The sequence below is a fragment of the Dendrobates tinctorius genome, unplaced genomic scaffold, assembly GCF_039654945.1.
Source record: "Dendrobates tinctorius isolate UK_male_01 unplaced genomic scaffold, ASM3965494v1 ptg000162l, whole genome shotgun sequence".
Classification (NCBI taxonomy): Eukaryota; Metazoa; Chordata; class Amphibia; order Anura; family Dendrobatidae; genus Dendrobates; species Dendrobates tinctorius.
In genome coordinates, this window is record NW_027361829.1 from 7939297 (window position 1) to 7958855 (window position 19559).

Consider the following 19559-nt stretch of genomic DNA (forward strand, 5'->3'; position numbering starts at 1 on the left):
AAGGACCGCCAATGCCGTTTGTTGTGATTGGGGATGAAGCCTTTCAAACATGTGCCAACCTCATAAAACTGTACTCGAGTCGGGACTTGAATCATACAAAAAGGATTTTCAACTACTGACTGACAAGGGCACGAAGAACTGTGGAGTGTGCCTTTATTTTAGTTTGCTGGCATCTAAATGGTGCATTATTGGAACACAAACAATCTAAAAACTGAGACAATTGATGATATGGTCAAAGCATGCGTTGTTATGCACAATTACATCCTTGCAAAAGATGGACAACCACTTGACGAACCTGTTGCTAGCACTTTGCAGGATTACCGTGATCACCCTCTGAGGACTACAGTGGAAGTTGCCAAGATGAGGGATAAATTTGCTGCTTACTTTGCTTCGGATATTGGACATGTGGCATGGCAAGATTATATAGTTTAATACACTTGTAAGTAAGGGTACCGTTACACATAGCGATGCACCAGCGATCCCGACAACGATATGGATCGCTGGTGCATCGCTAAGTGGTTGCTAGTGAGCTGCCACACAGGCAGATCTCACCAGTGACATTCCTGGGGTCGGGGGTCACTACTTACCTGTCAGACGCGGCGATCCTGATGTCCTCCTGCCCGTGTCCACGCGTCAGCGCCACAGGAAGCACAGCAGGAAGCTGACGACGAGAAATGATCTAGGAGCTTCTCGCGCGACCAACGATGAGCAGCGGGGGAGCCGGTCGGCGGTAAGTATCATATGTAGCGATATCGCTAGCAATATCGCTGCAACGTCACAAAATCGGTGACTTTACAGTGATATTGCTAGCGATATCGCAGTGTGTAAAGGGGGCTTAAATGTACTTTTAAAGTTTGCTGACTTTACTACTAATAAATCACCTCCAGTGAAACACCCGTTACTACTTCACTCAGCAATACAATACATACGTGTGTGTTTTCACATAAAGACACAAAGAAAACACAGGGATTGTGCAAACAAAATAAAAAAATTATCTACCAACAACAAACAACTGTTTATTTTCCACTAACCAACATTTGGGTTTATGTTCGGGGTCTGTCTGACGGTGAGATATTGTGGACCTTAGGGGTGTTGAGCTTTGATGATTGGGTGGTAGTCGATGATGAAGGGGTTACAGGGGAAGGGGCAATAAATTGCAGAATTGGCTCATGGATGGGACTGGACACATTAGGAGTAGAATCTTGGAAGGGATAGACAAATTGAATGGGAGAGATACAAGGGAAGGTAGTGATATATTTGACAACAGAGACACATTGGGAGGTGAGGGTGGAGGTGGTGGGTCCACTTTTGGCCGACATTTTTTGCTTCGGGTTTTCATTTTCCTGTGCTGAGCAGAGTCACTAGTGGGAGTCTGGTTTTTGAAGGTACCTCTGCGTTTTTTGCTTTGCTGAGTGGGAGTGGTGGCCTCTGTTGCAGTTTGCTGGCATGGTGCTGGACTGGGCAGCGTGTCGTAAGTTGAAGGCTTCATGGCTGCTGCACTCGGTTGCATGGTGGACATTGAAAGCTGCTTGGCTGCTGCACTCGGCTGCATGGTGGACGTTGAAGGCTGCTGCACTCGGCTGCATGGTGGAAGTTGAAGGCTGCATGCTTGCTGCACTCGGCTGCATGGCTGAAGTTGAAGGCTGCATCACTGCTGCACTCGGCTGCGTGGTGTAGATGGGTACTGTAGGAACAGTCCTAATGTCTAGCGGTGGCGGTGGTGTATAGGTCACTTGCGCTGTCATTGGTTATTTAGCAGATGGGTATCCAAGTCCTTGAGATGTTTGGAAGGTGCTGGAGGATTCTGCCACTGCCGCTGTGCTGGCCCTTGTTGACCTGTAGGAAACGTAGTTTCTGCCTGCTGCTGATATCGGGACTGCTGCAATGCCTGGTTGTGAGCGGTCTGGCAGGCCTGCATCACGGTCAGCTGGAGATCAGGCGGAAGATTTTCTGCCGCTCTACTGATGAAAAAAAAATGTTGCGCCGGTCTCTGAAGGTCGATTTCCAGGTGGTCAAGGCGTTTGTGGCCTTCCTGGAAAAGTGTGTTCACGTGAGTGAACCCACTATCCCGTCTTTCTAAAACCACCTTCAGACCATCCTGGAAGATCGAGCCTAAGTGAGGAAACTCGGGCATGACTGGCCTCTCCCAGGCCCTCTGCCGCTGATGAGAAGACCCAACAAAACCAGTGGCAGAGGGCTGGGATAGGAAAACCAGATGGACCGGCTGCCTGTTCCCCAGCCTGGTTGTTCCATCGCTCGTGGATGATTGGGATTTGGCCTGTTCGTTGGCTGGTCTTTGATGGGCCGCTCCCACTGAGGACGATCCAGGTTGTGTTGTGCTGCACCAGGTTCTGTGCGGAAAATAAATGAAGAACAATAAAAAAAATTATATTGTTTACATAATAGTAAGACAGCACAAAAGCTACTCGCGTTCGCTGACTAAGCGCAGGCCTCAGAAACAAAAGTAGACGATGGTATTTATATTTTCTGAGCGTTGCAGCAGCATCACTTTGAACCCGAATCTCCTCTCTCATGTCCTTATTGAAGCAATCCTTCATCGAACGCCACCAGACTTTTATTCTCTTCACTGTGAAGGGGTAAAAAAAGGAAAAAAATAATTGTAAAACAATGCACCTACATTACCAGGTTCACTGCCACGTCAGACCACATTGCAATACTTACAAAAATCCTTTCTGGCATGTGGCGTGGCACGGTCGCAATCAGCCAGCAGCGATCTTGCCACTTCTTCTCTTAGTCATCGAATCAATGCTGAGTCAGAATGATTATGATCACAGGGGTCCCACAACGCTGCTCACTCTTGCACAGATTGTATGAGTTGGTCGTTCTCAATCTGGTTTGCCTTCCTCACGTTGTGAAACCTATAGATCAAATAAAAAAGAATTGGTAAGTAAAACTGAAAACAGATTCAATTACAACTCTGATAGTGAAAAGACTATTTACACCCCGTCTTTCCGCCTCAGAAACTTGAGGCCGTTGACCCTGGGAAGAATCATTTCCACTCGACTGCTCCTGCTCTTCCGCACTGTAAGGTACCTGTAAAGAAAATACATGATTTACCACATGTATAGTATTGCCTGTCAATACACACCAATCATTATATCAAATTTGATTACATAGTGTCATGTCCATTCTGGGAATCTTCACTAGAGGACATGTTGGAATAGCAGGAAGCAGTCAAGTGAAACACTACAGAAAAGAACAGAGAAGAAAAATTAAACTTGTTAAGAGCCACACAAAAAAAAAAATAAATAAAAAACACAATGGACACCAAAACTTATATTACAGGCGGTAGTCCAACAGCGCAGCAGTCAGGCAGCACAGCATCGGGACAGCAGCATAGCACTGGGACAGCAGATTATCGGGACTTAAAAATCCTGGACAGGAGAAATGAGGGTCAGTACCACAGCACCAGAATGGAGAAATCCTGGACAGGACAACAGAAGGGCCAATTCCACACCACCGGGACAGAGAAATTCTGGACAGGAGAAGCAAGCCACAACAGTAGTCGGGGACCGAAGCAGCAACCAGTCTACAAGGAATGAAAAAAAAAAAATTAGTACAAAGTACAGACTGCAGAGACAGACAGACATTTTCAAAGCTTCTATACTTACATAGACAGTCGTGTGCGCACATCCAGAGTCTGGAGAGTAATGGCCTTGCAGTGTCCACACTTCCTTTTATACAGCTGGCAATTAGCACGTGGTGAAATCATTTCATGGACCTGCTCATTCTGAAGTATGCATGCATTTTGAACGCATGTGTACACATGTCCTTGCGTACCAATGCCTTCCCTTAGACACTAATGTGTTGTTTCGGCACACTCATCCGCAAGCGCATGACTGCGCATAATTGACGCCTCAAAAATGCAACATGTTGCGTTCGCTGCACACCACAAAATGACGCATGCGTACGCAACCACATGTGAACTGATGCAAACACATGTCCTTGCATACACAATGTTAAATATAGGTACGCGTGATGCCTGCGGATCTATGCGGATCGTACGCTGCACACAGATACGCTAATGTGAAACCAGCCTTAGACAACTTGAAAAGAAACAAGCTTACAATTGACTTACTTTTTATATCTGCTATAATTCTCCTGCAATGAGAGCTTTTATCTTTTAGAATGTACAGTTTGTTTCCATGGAGCTTGGCCTCTAGACCCTGGGAGTGCACCAGTAGTTATATTTCAGGAAAGGGCTTAACTCCTGACATCCCAATCAGTCACACACTACTTGTTATACACTGCATATTACTCACACACTACTTGTTACACACTGTATGTCACACACACTCACACTGCATGTTGCTCCCACACTACTTGTTAACACACTGCATGTCACACACACTGCATGTTACTCACACACTACTTGTTACACATTTCATGCCACACACACTCACACTGCATGTTACACACTACTTGTTATACACACTCACACTGCATGTTAGTCTCACTCACTTCTTGATACTCACCCAGGTTGCATGTTAAACACACACTGCCAACCTCAGAGACTGCACTGATAATGTAGGGCTGGCATTGTCGGTGTAGTTTTTGGTTTGTAAAGGCAGGGTGCCAAAGACTGACAGGGCTATTGCACTTGCAGTTGTGTAGTGGGGGCCCTTTCGGGGATGGAGACCCTCGGGCAGATGTATAACTACTTGCAGTTCATCTAATAGTAGACCAAACACAAAGTAAAGATCACTATACTAAGTACACAGCAGCACAAAACATGTTCAAAGTAGTATAAATAGCGAACATGGAATGGTAAAGAAACCACCGGAGCAATAGGCGCAGGAGGGCATGACTTTTGGGATGGGCAGATCTTTTAACTCCTGCAGTTTTGTGTGTATAGCGGTGTAGATTTTAAGCAAGAGTTTGTGCCTGGTGTGCCACTGTGAGGAGGGTGGGGCTTATTTAGGTGAGGTAACTGTCTCTTTTGTGAGGATAGTGAGGGCTGGTCTGTCTCTGTGAGGGGGTGGTAGTGATGGGCAGTCCGGCTCTTTTTGGTGATCCAGCTCTCATGGCTCAGCTCACCCAAAAGAGCCGGCTCTTTTTGGATCCTAAATGGATCCCTATTGCATATGTGTTCAGGCGTCCGAAACCCCGCCCACCTACTGCATAAACTCCGCCCACTTTCTAAGAACAAATTAAATTGCTGAGTGGTCGGAGTTTTGTTCAGGTGGACGGAGTTATGTCTGCCGAACACCAGGATTTTACGCCCAATGAGAGCCATTCAGGGATTTTAGTGGCTCTCATTGGGGTGCCAGCTCCCATTGTTCACAGCAGGGAGCCGGGTCTTTGTGTCAGATCGTTCACGAATGACACATCACTAGGGGGTGGGGGTTTATATAGAGGAGGTAAATGGTCTTTCTACCTCTTTCTTTCACCAGATGAAATGGAGAAGACATCAGACAGGGAAGTATAATACTGGGGGTTTAGCACTTCACATTATATCTGGCTCGTACATCATGTATGCGATTAATATTACCTCAGGGGTAAGGTTTCTCCTTGTGGAGAGTGACATGCCAGCTCTGTCTTGTCAAGGTAAGGAGGCTTATTCGCCGTGCAATGCTCCTCTGGGAAAATAATATTACCTCAGAAATTCATGTAGGCACTCATGGGGTCATCACTTCACATTACAGATGATAGGAGCACATTCACTTTAGACAATGTGTAGTTTCAGCTTCTACATCATGTATGGGCTCAACATTACCTCCGAATTCATGTATCTACCATGTTCCCTCATGTCTGCAGTGTAAGGAAGTGTAGTACTGGGGTCATCACCTCACATTACAGATGATTTTAGGAGCAAAATCATCTCAGACATCATGTCTTAGTGTAGTGTCAGCTCCTACATCATATATGGGATTAGTATTACCTCAGAGATTCATGTGGCCACCATGTTCACTAGTGAGGCTGCTACAGGTCTACAGGGTCTGCCATTAACATGGTGGAGCTGGGTTTACTGGACACTGGTGAGAGGAGGGCGGTTGGGGGATGGTATATGTATGAGAGGACAGAGCATGAACACATTGTCTGCCATTAGTTCTGTGGGCACATGTGCTGGAGATAATGGTGAGAGGGGAAGTGTTGGGGTGATGGTGGGTGTTGAGGAGTGGCTGCACTTAATGGCAAGGCTGTGTGTAATGGCCTTGCTGCTGATGATTCCCTCTCCCATTCCCATTTTTGGAGTCTTGTGACCTGTATGTGACCCCATCTTTGCTATATGCTGATCATTTTGTGTGTACAGATTCAGTGCAACCACGTTGCTTTCACTACATATGTGGTATCTGTGTAAAAGCTCCGTCCAAATGTGCTGTATACTTATCATGGATACATACCTGAGGTACATGTTATCACTTCTCACTCTGCTATATACAGATCATGCTGTGTATAAAAGATATTCTGTATACAGGTTTTCCTTGCTGTGCATATAATCTGGACCTGACTTCCAGCTTAGTTCTTTCTTTCTGTAGTTATGGCAACTTTTAGTCCTCTTATTTGGCACAATGTCCTGCCTGATATATCCATCCTGTTTCTGTGTATTGTCCCCCTCATATTTTACAGGATCAGTGTATACCCACCAAGTTCTTATTTTATATTACCTAAAATGGTGGATAGCATATGCCTGAGTGCAGGGTCGGTCTGGCCTGGCGGGGAAAAACCCGGTGGGCCCTGGCCCCTTGCAGGAGAGGGGAGAAAATTTATTTAAAAAAAAAAAAAGTCGCAGGCCCTTTAAAAGCGCGAGGACGCGCGCATGCAGGTTGACAGCCGGGAATCGGGATGCCCGTACAGTGGAGAGCAAGGAGCAGGAGAACATCCAGGGTCGCACGCAGCATCACAGGCAGGGTCGGCGTTAAGGGCAGGCAGCGGCCCAAGGGCCCGCAGCTAGCGGCACATCACGCAGCCGCTATGGGGCCCCTGTGAGGCAGGGGGGCCCACTTGCTCCCAGCGCCGACTCCCCCCACCGCCGCAGTTCACAGCAATGATGGGAGGAGAGAGCGTCAGCTGATGCTCCCTCTCCCACCATTCATCATTCCCCGCTCTGCCTGACAAAGCTGGTGCGCGATGACGTCATCTCGCTCTCACTGTGTGCTAGGCAGAGCAAGAGACAGGAGCCGGGAGCAACGCGGGCAAGAGGAGAAGGTGAGGAGTGTTTTTTTTTTAAATGTAAGTTTGTAACACTGACTGTGGGGCCATTCTCGGGGGGAGATGCAGTATACCATGGGGCTGTGCTGTATAGCATGTGGGGGGGCTGTGCTGTATACCATGGAGCTGTGCTGTATAGCATGTGGGAGGGCAGTACTGTATAGCATGTGGGGGGCGTGCTGTATTCCATGGGGGGGCTGTGCTGTATGCCATGGGGGGCTGTGCTGTATACCATGGAGCAGTGCTGTATACCATGGGCCTGTACTGTATAGCATGTGGGAGGGCAGTGCTTTATACCATGGGGGGCAGTGCTGTATACCATGGGGGGAGTGCTGTATGCCATGGGGCTGTGCTGTATACCATGTGGTTGTGCTGTATAGCATGTGGGGGGCAGTGCTGTATAACATGGGGGGGCTGTGCTGTATAACATGGGGGGGCAGTGCTGTATACCATGGGGGGCAGTGCTGTATACCATGGGGGGCAGTGCTGTATACCATGGGGGGGAGTGCTGTATGCCATGTGGTTGTGCTGTATAGCATGTGGGGGGCAGTGCTGTATACCATGGGGGGCAGTGCTGTATACCATGGGGGGCAGTGCTGTATACCATGTGGGGCTGTGTTATATACTTTATGGCTGTGCTATATACTATGTGGCTGTGTTATATACCATGGGGGAGTACATTATACATTATATTCTATGGGGGAGGCTGTGTTATATAATATGGGGGGCTATATTATATTCTATGGGGAGGTGGGCTGTATTCTATTCGTGGCTACATTATATTCTATGGGGGGCTGTATTATATTTATTCTATGGGGGGTGATCGCATCATACTCTGAGGGGGCTACATTATACTATATGAGGAAGCTACGTTGTATTCTATGGGGGGGCTGCATTATATTGTATGGGGGCTAGATTATATTGTATGGGGGCTCTATTATATTTTATGAGGGGGCTACATTATATTCTATTGGGGCTGCATTGTACTATATGAGGAAGGCTACATTGTATTCTATGGAGGGGCTACATTATACTATATAAGGGGCTGCCATATATTCTATCGAGGGGCTGCATTATACTATATGAGGGGGGGCTGCATTATATTCTATGGGGGGTTACAATATATTCTGTGGGTGGCTACATTATGTTCTAAGGGGTGGCTGCATTATACTGTAAGAGGGGGGCTGCATTATATTCTATCGGGGTTACATTATATTGTATGGCGGGGCTGCATTATGCTCTATGTGGTGGCTGCATTATACTATATGTGGGCTGCATTATACTGTATCGAGGACTATGGGGAATACATTATACTATATGAAGAACTATGGAGTGCATTATACTATGGGAAGTGAATTGTTCTACATGGATGACTGGTGGTGTATTATACTATATGGAGGACTATGGGGAATGTTTTATACTACATGGAGGACTATGGGGAGTGTATTATACTATATGGATGACTATGGGGCACAATATATTATATGGAGGACTATGGGGTGTAAACTGTAGATGTGCTACTGATAACATGATACTGTATGGAGACAGATTGATCCATTAGTGATTGTTCTGTCCCCATCATTCTTTCTCAGACAGTGGAGAGAGGCCGGGAAACAAGTGTTGAACGACTTCAATATTGTCAATCACACTCATTTAGCAGCCTTAGCTCAGCGCATGTAAAAACAATTGAAATGCTTCTGTGTAATGTGCAATATGTTAGCATTTGGGGCCCCATTTTAAACTTTGCCTAGGGCCCCACTTTGCCTAAAACCAGCCCTGCTCATACACATGACATGATGCAGCATCACAGATCACAATCTCTTCCAGTGCTTCCTATATAAGATACACACACACCACACTCTTATGTGGCCTAATATGTCATATGAGACCTGTATACCGACCGTACAGACCGCACTATCATCCTCATGTATGCCGTACATAGGCAGAGAGTGCGGTCTGTACAGTACCTAAGAGGGCGACAGTCTGTATTTCTTATAGGGGGCCTAATAGAAGGCCAACAGTCTGTATGTCTTATAGGAGGCCTAATAGAAGGCTGACAGCCTATGTCATATACCAGGCCAATATGCCGTACATACGCAATATCCTCAACCTATATACTGTACATACCACACTCTAAGCCTCATAGAAAGTATCTATTATAGGAGACCGAGAGTGCTGTCTGTGTGTGATATAGGGTGCCAAGAGTACAGTCTGTATGATATATAGGAGGCAGAGAGCGCGGTCTGTACGATATATAGGAGACTGAGAGCGTGGTCTGTACGATATATAGGAGGCTGAGATCGCGGTCTGTACGATATATAGGAGGCTGAGAGCGCAGTCTGTACGATATATAGGAGGCTGAGAGCGCGGTCTGTACGATATATAGGAGGCTGAGAGCGCGGTCTGTACGATATATAGGAGGCTGAGAGCGCGGTCTGTACGATATATAGGAGGCTGAGAGCGCGGTCTGTACGATATATAGGAGGCTGAGAGCGCGGTCTGTACGATATATAGGAGGCTGAGAGCGCTGTCTGTACGATATATAGGAGGCTGAGAGTGTTCTCTTTTGCACTCTGTACTGCTTGCTAAAAGGCACACGTTTTAGTGACAGGCCAAAAAATGAACGCGTAATAAAACAGTTTATGGTAGCCATAGGGTGGGCCCCTAGAGTCAATTCCCCTGGTGGGCCCTAGGCACCCCAGTCCGACCCTGCCTGAGTGGATTACCTGGAGCATTAATTTATATTTTGTCATCATATATAAAATAAATATTTGGGGAGTAACTCAGCACAGAGCAGGGTGGTGAGTGGGGCACTAATAACTCGGCACATAACGGGCAATGAGTAGGCACTAATAACTCAGCACATGGCGGGCAGTGAGTGGGAACTGTGGTGTAGTGACCACTGTGTCCGCTAGGGGGTGCTGTGTGAATTTCTGAGGAGAGAGGATGAATAGCAGTCACGAATGACCATTATATATCTCAAGGTGGGTGGCCTTGACATGGAGACTGATGTGTGTGTTGATCAGCAGTGATACTGCTGAAGTGTTGTGTCAATGTGTCCTGGAGAAGTCTCCAGGTAGCTGGGGAGACGGGCGGACCCAGTTACCTACAAACCCACCCAGGAGGTGTGTTTAAGAACGCTGTTGCAAAGTGTGTGTGAAGGGTTCAAGGACCTGTGTTGAGGTCATAGCCATGTGACCCGGTGGGCGTGGCTACGGACCATATAAGGTGACCAGGGTAGGTCACATGTGGTGAATGCAGAGACCCGGTTGGTCCTTTGTGAAAGGTCCAGCTGGGAGATGTGTCTCCTGGCTAACAGCATGTGGAGTGGCTGTGTGTAATGGCTGCACGTGCCTGGTGATTCCTGCGAGGGAATGGATGTCTGCAGCATGGAGAAACAGCCATGAGGAAACCCGGACGTGGGTAAGATAACTATGAGGCTGAAGAGCCTGTGTATGCCAACCTGTGTGACCACAGGGAGGACAGAGAGAAGCTCTGTCAAGGGTGCTATGCTGATATGAACTTTATGTTGCTTGTTTTGGTTTATGCTGCATAAATAAACCGCATGAACTATAATGGTTTTATGGAAAACCCGTGCTGGACCTGGTTTTGTGGCGTCTAAGCGAGTGATCCCCTATGTGAATGACAGCGCTACCTCACAATTGGTGGAGATTGCAAAGGGCACTATTGTAGCCTTGTTGCTGAGAGCAACGGAAGAGGACTGCAAAATTCAGTGGCTAAGGGCAACGCTGAGCCAGGAGGGCTGACGGTCGAGAAATCGGTGTAATATGCTGACCGGCCATGTGTGTGAGCAGAGCTGTGATGGCCTGCATTTGGGGAAGCCACTACCCATCTGTGGTTCTGGAACCGTGGGGCGGCCTAGTGAGTAAGGCACGTATCAGTGAGCCCAGTGTGGATGCTTCCCCAGGAGAAAGAGACTGGTGATTGCTAGGGTGCCTCTGTGGAGAAAGAGGTACCCGAGGACCTGTGTGGCTGACACAGGTAACGGACAGGTGTTCGTGTGGTACTGACCTGGGTCAGTGAGTAAGACTGTGTACCTGGAGAATTCAGTGAGGAAAGGTCCTGGAGGGTCAGTGTTGGGAGATTCTAGGAGAAAGAATCAGATCCCGGGAGCCTGTGGTATGACCTTGGACCTGGTGAGGCGCGAGTGTTGGGCAGTCTCAGGCGGAGACGGATGTCCTGAAGAGCACCCGCCGAGCCCCTGGACCTGGTGAGGCCGGTATGTGGGGAGACTCTGGGAGGAGGGTCGCTCCCTTAATCGCACCCGGTGCGCCCTGTGTGTTGGACGGTCTCAGGTGGAGACGGAACGTCCTGAATAGCACACAGACAGGACACGTGAGTTTTGTGTGGTGTGTTTTTTTTTCTTTTCTCCACTCAGCCTGCTTTGGCTCAGTGGGAGTCAAGAAGGTGACAAGCGGCTTCCTATAACTCGGCGGGGTTATGAAGGGGACAAGCGGCTTCCTGTAACTCGGCGGGGTTACAAAGGGGACAAGCGGCTTCCAGTAACTCGGCGAGGTTACGAAGGTGACACCAGCAGCTGTGTGTGAACGGCAGCCGGTGGTGTCGAAGATCGGTGACAGCAGGAGCTGTGGTGGTGCTAACAAGGACTTGTGTGGTATCGTAAGAGACAAACTGTGTTGTGTGAGCTGTGGTCTGAGAAGACCGGTATAACGGACATGGGGAAATCCCGAAAGGAGGCGGTGGCCCAAATCGGGGTGGTAGCCCAAAAGGGGGTGGAGTCCCAGAGGGGGGCGGTGACCCAAATTGAGGTAGTGGTTCAGAAAGGGGCCGGTGTGTCAAAAGAGGAACAACAGTGTTCGTGTAGAGTGTTTTCAGAATGTGGGTTATAATTTCCGGTGCATGACGGACCGCAAGTGTGTACCGTGATGCTGCACCAGGGAGGAATCTCGGGACGGTTGGACTCAGAGTCAGGTGACTCTGTTAGGAACTCATCTCACTTTCTGTCTGACTGAGAAAATGGCCCAGGTTCACTGTAAACATGGGGTCACAGTGAACTATGCGCTAGACAGAGTGGTGTTTAAGGGGCCCGGAGGCAGTGAGTGCCAAGGTGGCGGTATACCACCAGACTTAGTGTATACCTTGGAGGGGGGCCGGGACTTTGTCGTGTTTGATGATATATGGTACGACGGTGGAGACGTTTCTACTGTTGGGCTAACAGAGATTAAGACTGTAACGGCTCCTGACGTGGAGAGGTTAGAGGTAGAAGTGACCGGGAAAAGGGGTACGTCTGCCCAACGGACGGACCTGACGTCTCGTGACAGGACTGACGTTGACCTGGTTGATAAGACGGCTGAAGTATTCAAACGGTTAATGGGTAACAGGAAGGATTGCTCGGCAGGTCGGGGTGACTCAGACTCGGGGGGTGACTGTGGCTCTGAGGGGAAAGGGAGCACAGACTAGAGGAGCTAGAGAAAGAAGTCTCTGAGCTCAAAGGTCACATGGTAACGTGGCCAGGACTGAATAAGGCCCTCAGAACAGGTGGAAGAACATGTCCAACGAGAGAGTCCTGAGACAAACGGCCGAGCACAGGGTCGAGGAGCTCGAGAAAGAAGTCTTGGAGCTCAGAGGTCACCTGTCCACATGGCAAAGTGTGAACAAGACCCTTAGGGAAGAGATGGAGGAACTCAAAGAAACTGTAAGAGATCTTCGGCGGGAGAGGAAACTGGACGAAGACTTACAGCAGTTGGGCCCGAGTGACAACAAGGCGGAACGGCCAGTACCAATTGTGGCATAGGGTCATGAAGAGATAAAATCTTGTGAAGTTGGCGAGCAAAGAGCTGAAGAAGACTGTCATCCGGTCGGCTCATCTGTAGTGAGGGAAGTGTCCGTGGTAAATCAGAGCCTTCAGTCCAGGAAGTGAGCAAGACCACGACCTTCAAGTTTGTGATTGATGTACCAGAAGACATGCAAGAAGCCTGCACTGAGGAAGATGTGCATGAGGCTTTTAAGGAGGCGGTCAAGGCGTGTAAGGTGCACTTGGCACCTGAAACTTGGCAGTTGGTGATATCAGCCAGGGAAGATACAGCAAACCGGGTAGCTGTCCTGAAAGATGCATTTACAATGTCTCCATGCCAAACAGCTGGTCAGGTGGAGTAATATGAAAGCTGCTCGACGCCTAGAGTTAGCGAAGGAGGCTGTGGATTGGCTGGGTTTGCGGAAAGATGTGGTTCCGGTACCCAAAGCTCTGACTGGGAGAATCATTGGAAGACTTGGGAAGGTATTGCAAGACCTTGTCAATATCTCCGGAGTGGTGAGGGTGAGGATCCCTCCTGAGGATGAAGACCAGGTATCCAGTGAAGTGGGTAGGATTCCCATCATGGTGGTTGGCTCTGTGGAGAGCCTGAGAGACTTTCGGATGCTCGTGGAGTATCGAGTGGGGTACCTCCAAGAGATTAAGCAGTTGAGGTGGGACCGTCGGCGAATTAATAGAGGTACGGAATACCAAGTGGCGGCCGCCTTCAACCCAAGATGTAAGGACCTGAACGGTTCCTTCAAGAAGTGACATAGCAGATGGCTGAAGAATGTCAGCAAGTGGTAGTTCGACTGGCAGGATTACATTGAGAGACCGAAGTTCCTGTGAGATGCTGAATGAGTCAGTCAAGCCTACTGTCTGACTTGGGTCTAAGACTTATGACCGCACCAACCGAGGGAGCTGGTCGGGGAACGGAACAAGCAGGGAGAGGAATGTGGTGACTAAACAGTGTCTGATGACGCAGACAGGCTGTGACTGAAGGGCCAAAGATCAGGGCCAATATTCTGACCGCTGGGGGTGGGGGAGGCCTACCATAGGAATGAGGCTGTATGACAGATGGAGACGGTTCTCTCAACCTGGGGGGCAAGGTGTAGTGAGTGCCCGGTCTCGAGATCCTGGGGTTATGCTTTGTGTTCCACCCCACAGGTTTTAACAGAGGGGGGAGGTATGTGGTGTAGTGATCACTGTGTCCGCAAGGGTGCGCTGTGTGGATGTCCGAGGAGAGAGGATGAATGGCAGAGTCATGAATGACCATTATGTATCTCAAGGTGGGTGGCCTTGAGATGAAGACTGATGTGTGTGTTAATCAGCAGTGATACTGCTGACGTGTTGTGTCAATGTGTCCGGGAGAAGTCTCCAGGTAGCAGGGGAGACGGGAGGACCCAGTTACCTACAAACCCACCCAGGGGGTGTGTTTAAGAACGCTGTTGCAAAGTGTGTTTGAAGGGTTCAAGGACCTGTGATGAGGTCATAGGCATGTGACCCGGTGGGCGTGGCTATGGACCATATAAGGTGGCCAGGGTAGGTCACATGTGGTGAGTGCAGGGACCCGGATGGTCCATTGTGAAAGATCCTGCTGGGAGATGTCTCCTGGCTAGCAGCATGTGGAATGGCTGTGTGTAATGGCCGCATGTGCCTGGTGATTCCCGGGAGGGAATGGATGTCTGCAACATGGAGAAACAGCCATGAGGAAACCCGTACGTGGGTGAGATAACTATGAGGCTGAAGAGCCTGTGTATGCCAACCTGTGTGACCACAGGGAGGACAGAGAGAAGCTCTGTCAAGGACGCTATGCTGATATGAACTTTATGTTGCTTGCTTTGGTTTATGCTGCAGAAATAAACCGCATGGACTATAATGTTTTTATGGAAAACCCATGCCGGATCAGGTTTTGTGGCGGCTAAGCGAGTGATCCCCTATGTGAATGACAGCGCTACCTCACAGCACTAATAACTCGGCACATGGCGGGGCATACAGTGGGCACTCCTAGTGTGATGCTGCACCTTGCTCTGGAAGACATACTGTATCATAGGCCCAGTTTTCAGCCCTGTCTCTCGTCTATTGTATGTACGTTGCATGACTGATTGGAATACAGAACTTGCAGTCTGCTACACATACACCTATGGCTGCAGGCAGCTTATACTAGACCTACGTATTATATTTCTATTTATGTGCAGCTGGTGATTTGAGAGCAGTGTCTGTCTGTAACTGTTGTAGAAGAGCAGGTGGCTTCTCATTTATTGTTGCAGCATATAACATAACATTGCCTATCACTGACTTTGACCTTATGATGGGGTGGCAGTCGAGTCCATTTAAGGTGTCAAATGGCCTCTTTGTGGCGATTTAGGAGTCAGGTGAAAGCTGCGGACAAGTTAAGGTGGACTCATTTTAACTAGAAGTGGTAAAAACCTCATGGTGGTGAACAGGCTAGGCTTTGGTGGCCAGCCTCAAGGATGTTGTAATGGTAACGTCAATCAGGGGCGGGCACAGTGGTTAAACACAGTAGTGAGGATAATGGCGTCATTGGTGCCCTGAAATTTTACTGGCTATGCTTGAATGGCAAGCCAGGACGTGCCGCCCTTTTATGACGGTCCTGGTGCTATGTCAGACAGCTGGGGGTATCACAGGACTTGTGAATACCAATGTACTAGCACTTCACAGGGCCCATACTGTAGTTGTTTTATTCTTGTGATTTAAATAAAGCTGTGGCCAGTTGAACAACCAAAATAGTGTGTTTTGTTTATTTATTTACTCTAGTGCCTAGGTTTACTGTAGGTATGGTTGTTTTAAGATGGAGTGGGGATCCATCCCATATCCAAAAGTCATGCAAAATTGTATGTATGACAAGATACACCCTCGACTCGCAGTAAGATATACATTATTGTGATTTCTATCTATACTTAGCATGTTGCGCTTCATTTTGTGTTTGACGACCTTCGTAAAATTATGCTTGTGCCGTGCACTTTTGGATTATTCTACTTTTAACATTATTTGAATGATTTTAGTATGTTTTTTGTAATTATGGGAGTAGTTGTGGATTAAGGGTGCATACAGGGGAGGGCATACCATTGGTCCAACCTGTGCGGCCGCACAGGGGCCAAAGATGAGTGGGGGTCCATTCTACCTCCAAAGCAGGTGGAATTTTGAATTATGATAAGGCAAAATGCAGCAAAAAGTGCACCATGGCCACAGTGTGTGAATACAGCCTCAGTGACAGCTGCCTTATTTGAGTATGGGGGGATAGGGTTTTCTGTATATACAGTGTATAGGGCTGCAAGATCTTACTAACCCTCCTTTCTCTCCATGGGAGAAATGACCTTAGTTCCTTCTTGCTTTGTAACTACCCTAGTTACTATTGACAGATTATGGCTTTAATTACGTCCATGTTCTTGACATAAGATTTTCTTTCTTACAATGGTGAAAAAATGCAAAAAATGAAGTCATAGTAATATGTTGTAATTACACTGGATTTTACATACCATAATATGCCATGTATTAGTATGAATTAACTCTTCCATAACAAATGTTTTTTTTTCTTTGTTTCTCAGGTTTCAATTAAGAAAACAAGTGTCTGCCCATAGAGTCTGCCACAAAGGATCCAAAACTGGATACTTAGAAAACTAAACAAAACATTCCACACCTTAAGCAAAGTAGATTTAGTCAATTTCAAGCAGCACCATACCGTTTTATTGTTTATAATGTAATTAATTTTCATGTTGCCTTGTAGTTTGGTCAAATTAAAATAAATACTAAACGAATACTATTGTGTGCCAACATTTGGACATAACACATTTAATCCCTACACAGCTCATACATACCCAGGTTATTAGTATCATCATAAAGTACACAACTGTGTGAATATGTGAAGCCAGTGTCATACGCCCTAGTTCATAAAACCGTTGTCACCAGAATTCTGCAGTAAAACAATTTGTAATGTTAAATTTTTGATCAACTTGAAATTGCGGAAAAATTTAACAACATTTTGGCGCTTTACACCCGAACTGGGCACTTTTGAAAAATGGGTAACACTCGATTGACTCGTGTCCAAGTGTGGTTGACAAATTCATAACTTACACAACAAAAGTGGCATTAATTATGACAGAAGTGTCTAGAGAACATTTCTTGCAAAGGCCCATGGTAGTTGGTTGTGCTTTTTAATGAAATTGGAGCATCTTACTCTAGCGCATTCTTCGTGAAGCCTGGTGTACAAAATGTCAGTCTTCATGAATCAGGGCCACATTATTATTTTTATTGTGCCCGTTTTTAGACTCACAGGAGATCAGCACATGGATGCCCACTGATCAAAACACCTGACTTGTCTTAAAAGTTTTATGAACGTGCAGTAAAGCTGGTTTTTGCACATCAGTTGTCACAACTTTGTTGTCGGGTGTCCCGTGACCAGGGGCTCCTTCGCTGTCCCAAACACAAGGGGGCGCCCTAGCTCACACTGTTCCCCGAGTTACTTCTGAAGTTAGAGATGCCAGGGCCACGTACCTTGACTTATCTCCTGAATCTGCCCTCCGTCTGTACCCTTCCCTCACCCAGGGAAGAGGGGAGTAGTTGTGCACCATCATACACCAACCAGACTAAGGGTACCGTTACACTTAGCGATGCACCAGCGATCCCGACAACGATATGGATCGCTGGTGCATCGCTAAGTGGTCGCTAGTGAGCTGCCACACAGGCAGATCTCACCAGCGACATAGCAGCGGTCGGGGGTCGCTACTTAACTGTCAGACGAGGCGATCCTGACGTCCTCCCGCACGCGCCGCTCGTTGGCGCCACAGGAAGCGCCCGACGAGAAATGATCCAGGACGTTCTCGCGCGACCAGAGATGAGCAGCGGGGGAGCCGGTCGGAGGTAAGTATCAGACATAGCGATATCACTAGCAATATCGCTTCTACGTCACAAAATTGGTGACTTTACAGTGATATTGCTAGCGATATCACTGTGTAACAGGGGGTTTACAAGGTAACTTGAACATTGGAATCAGAAAGTACCAGGCATAGAAATATTCACTCATATATAACAGAGGAATGCAACAGGGAGTGGAGGAAGGGGTAAAACCAAAGTAGAAGTAAAAGGGATTATCACACTTACTAAACCAACCAATAGTCACAGATAAACCCATCAAACGCCTTCTCATATAAACACCAGCTACTATCCTCCCAGCCATCTAGCAAAAGCTACTCTGACGATGTGTGTCAGTCAGGACCCAAATTATATAGGGGACTAGCTGAAGAGCCCGGCATTGCCCAGGCATAGTAATTAACTGTGGTTAGTTATAGCAAATTATAATTATCCTCCATCCCATACTCCCGTGCCCATATACGCATCATACATATCCACGATCCCATAGGCCCGTGCCCATATACCCATCATACATATCCTCCATCCCATAGTCGAGTGCCCATATACCCATCACACATCCTCCATCCTATAGTCCCATGCCCATATACCCATCAAACATATCCTCCATCCCATAGTCCCGTGCTCATATATCCGTCATACATATCCTCCATCCCATAGTCCAGTGCCCATATACCCATCATACATATCCGCCATCCCATAGTCCAGTGCCCATATACCCATCATACATATCCTCCATCCCATAGTCGAGTGCCCATATACCCATCACACATCCTCCATCCTATAGTCCCATGCCCATATACCCATCAAACATATCCTCCATCCCATAGTCCCGTGCCCATATATCCGTCATACATATCCTCCATCCCATAGTCCAGTGCCCATATACCCATCATACATATCCGCCATCCCATAGTCCAGTGCCCATATACCCATCATACATATCCGCCATCCCATAGTCCCATGCCCATATACCCGTCATACATATCCTCCATCCCATAGTCCAGTGCCCATATACCCATCACACATCTTCCATCCCATAGTCAACCATTATTACATCATAATGAGCGGCGGGGCTTGCAATCTATGATGACATCAGTGTCGCCATGGCAACCATTATGACATCATAATGAGGGGCGGGGCTTGATACACACTTTTTCCCCATATCCACGATCCCATAGGCCCGTGCCCATATACCCATCATACATATCCTCCATCCCATAGTCGAGTGCCCATATACCCATCATATTCGCCATCCCATAGTCGAGTGCCCATATACCGATCACACATCCTTCATCTAATAGTACCATGCCCATATACCCATCATACATATCCGCCATCCCATAGTCCCGTACCCAAATACCCATCATACATATCCTCCATCCCATAGTCCAGTGCCCATATACCCATCACACATCTTCCATCCCATAGTCAACCATTATGACATCATAATGAGCGGCGGGGCTTGCAATCTATGATGACATCAGCGTCGCCATGGCATCCATTATGACAATGAGGGGCGGGGCTTGATACACACTTTTTCCCCATTATGTAGTTAGGGGCAAAATTGGTGAATTGGAGCGCGCGGGGTTAAAATTTTGCCTCATAACATAGCTTAGGACACTCTCGGGGTCCAGACGTGTGACTGTGCCAAATTTTGTGGCTGTAGCTGCGACGGTGTGGATGCCAATCCCGGACATACACACACACACACACACACACA

The 19559-nt window shown here is 47.6% G+C and overlaps 1 protein-coding gene across 1 annotated transcript in view; it reads left to right on the top strand.

The window, feature by feature from the left end:
- Positions 1–16727, top strand: part of CUNH7orf57 (chromosome unknown C7orf57 homolog) — a 253398-nt gene extending 236671 nt beyond the window's left edge. Inside the window, exon 8 of the mRNA XM_073549840.1 lies at positions 16516–16727. Within this exon, the coding sequence (XP_073405941.1) occupies positions 16516–16526 (11 nt within the window). The 3' untranslated portion in view covers positions 16527–16727. The remainder of the gene's footprint in view (positions 1–16515) is intronic.
- Positions 16728–19559: the final 2832 nt, after the last annotated feature.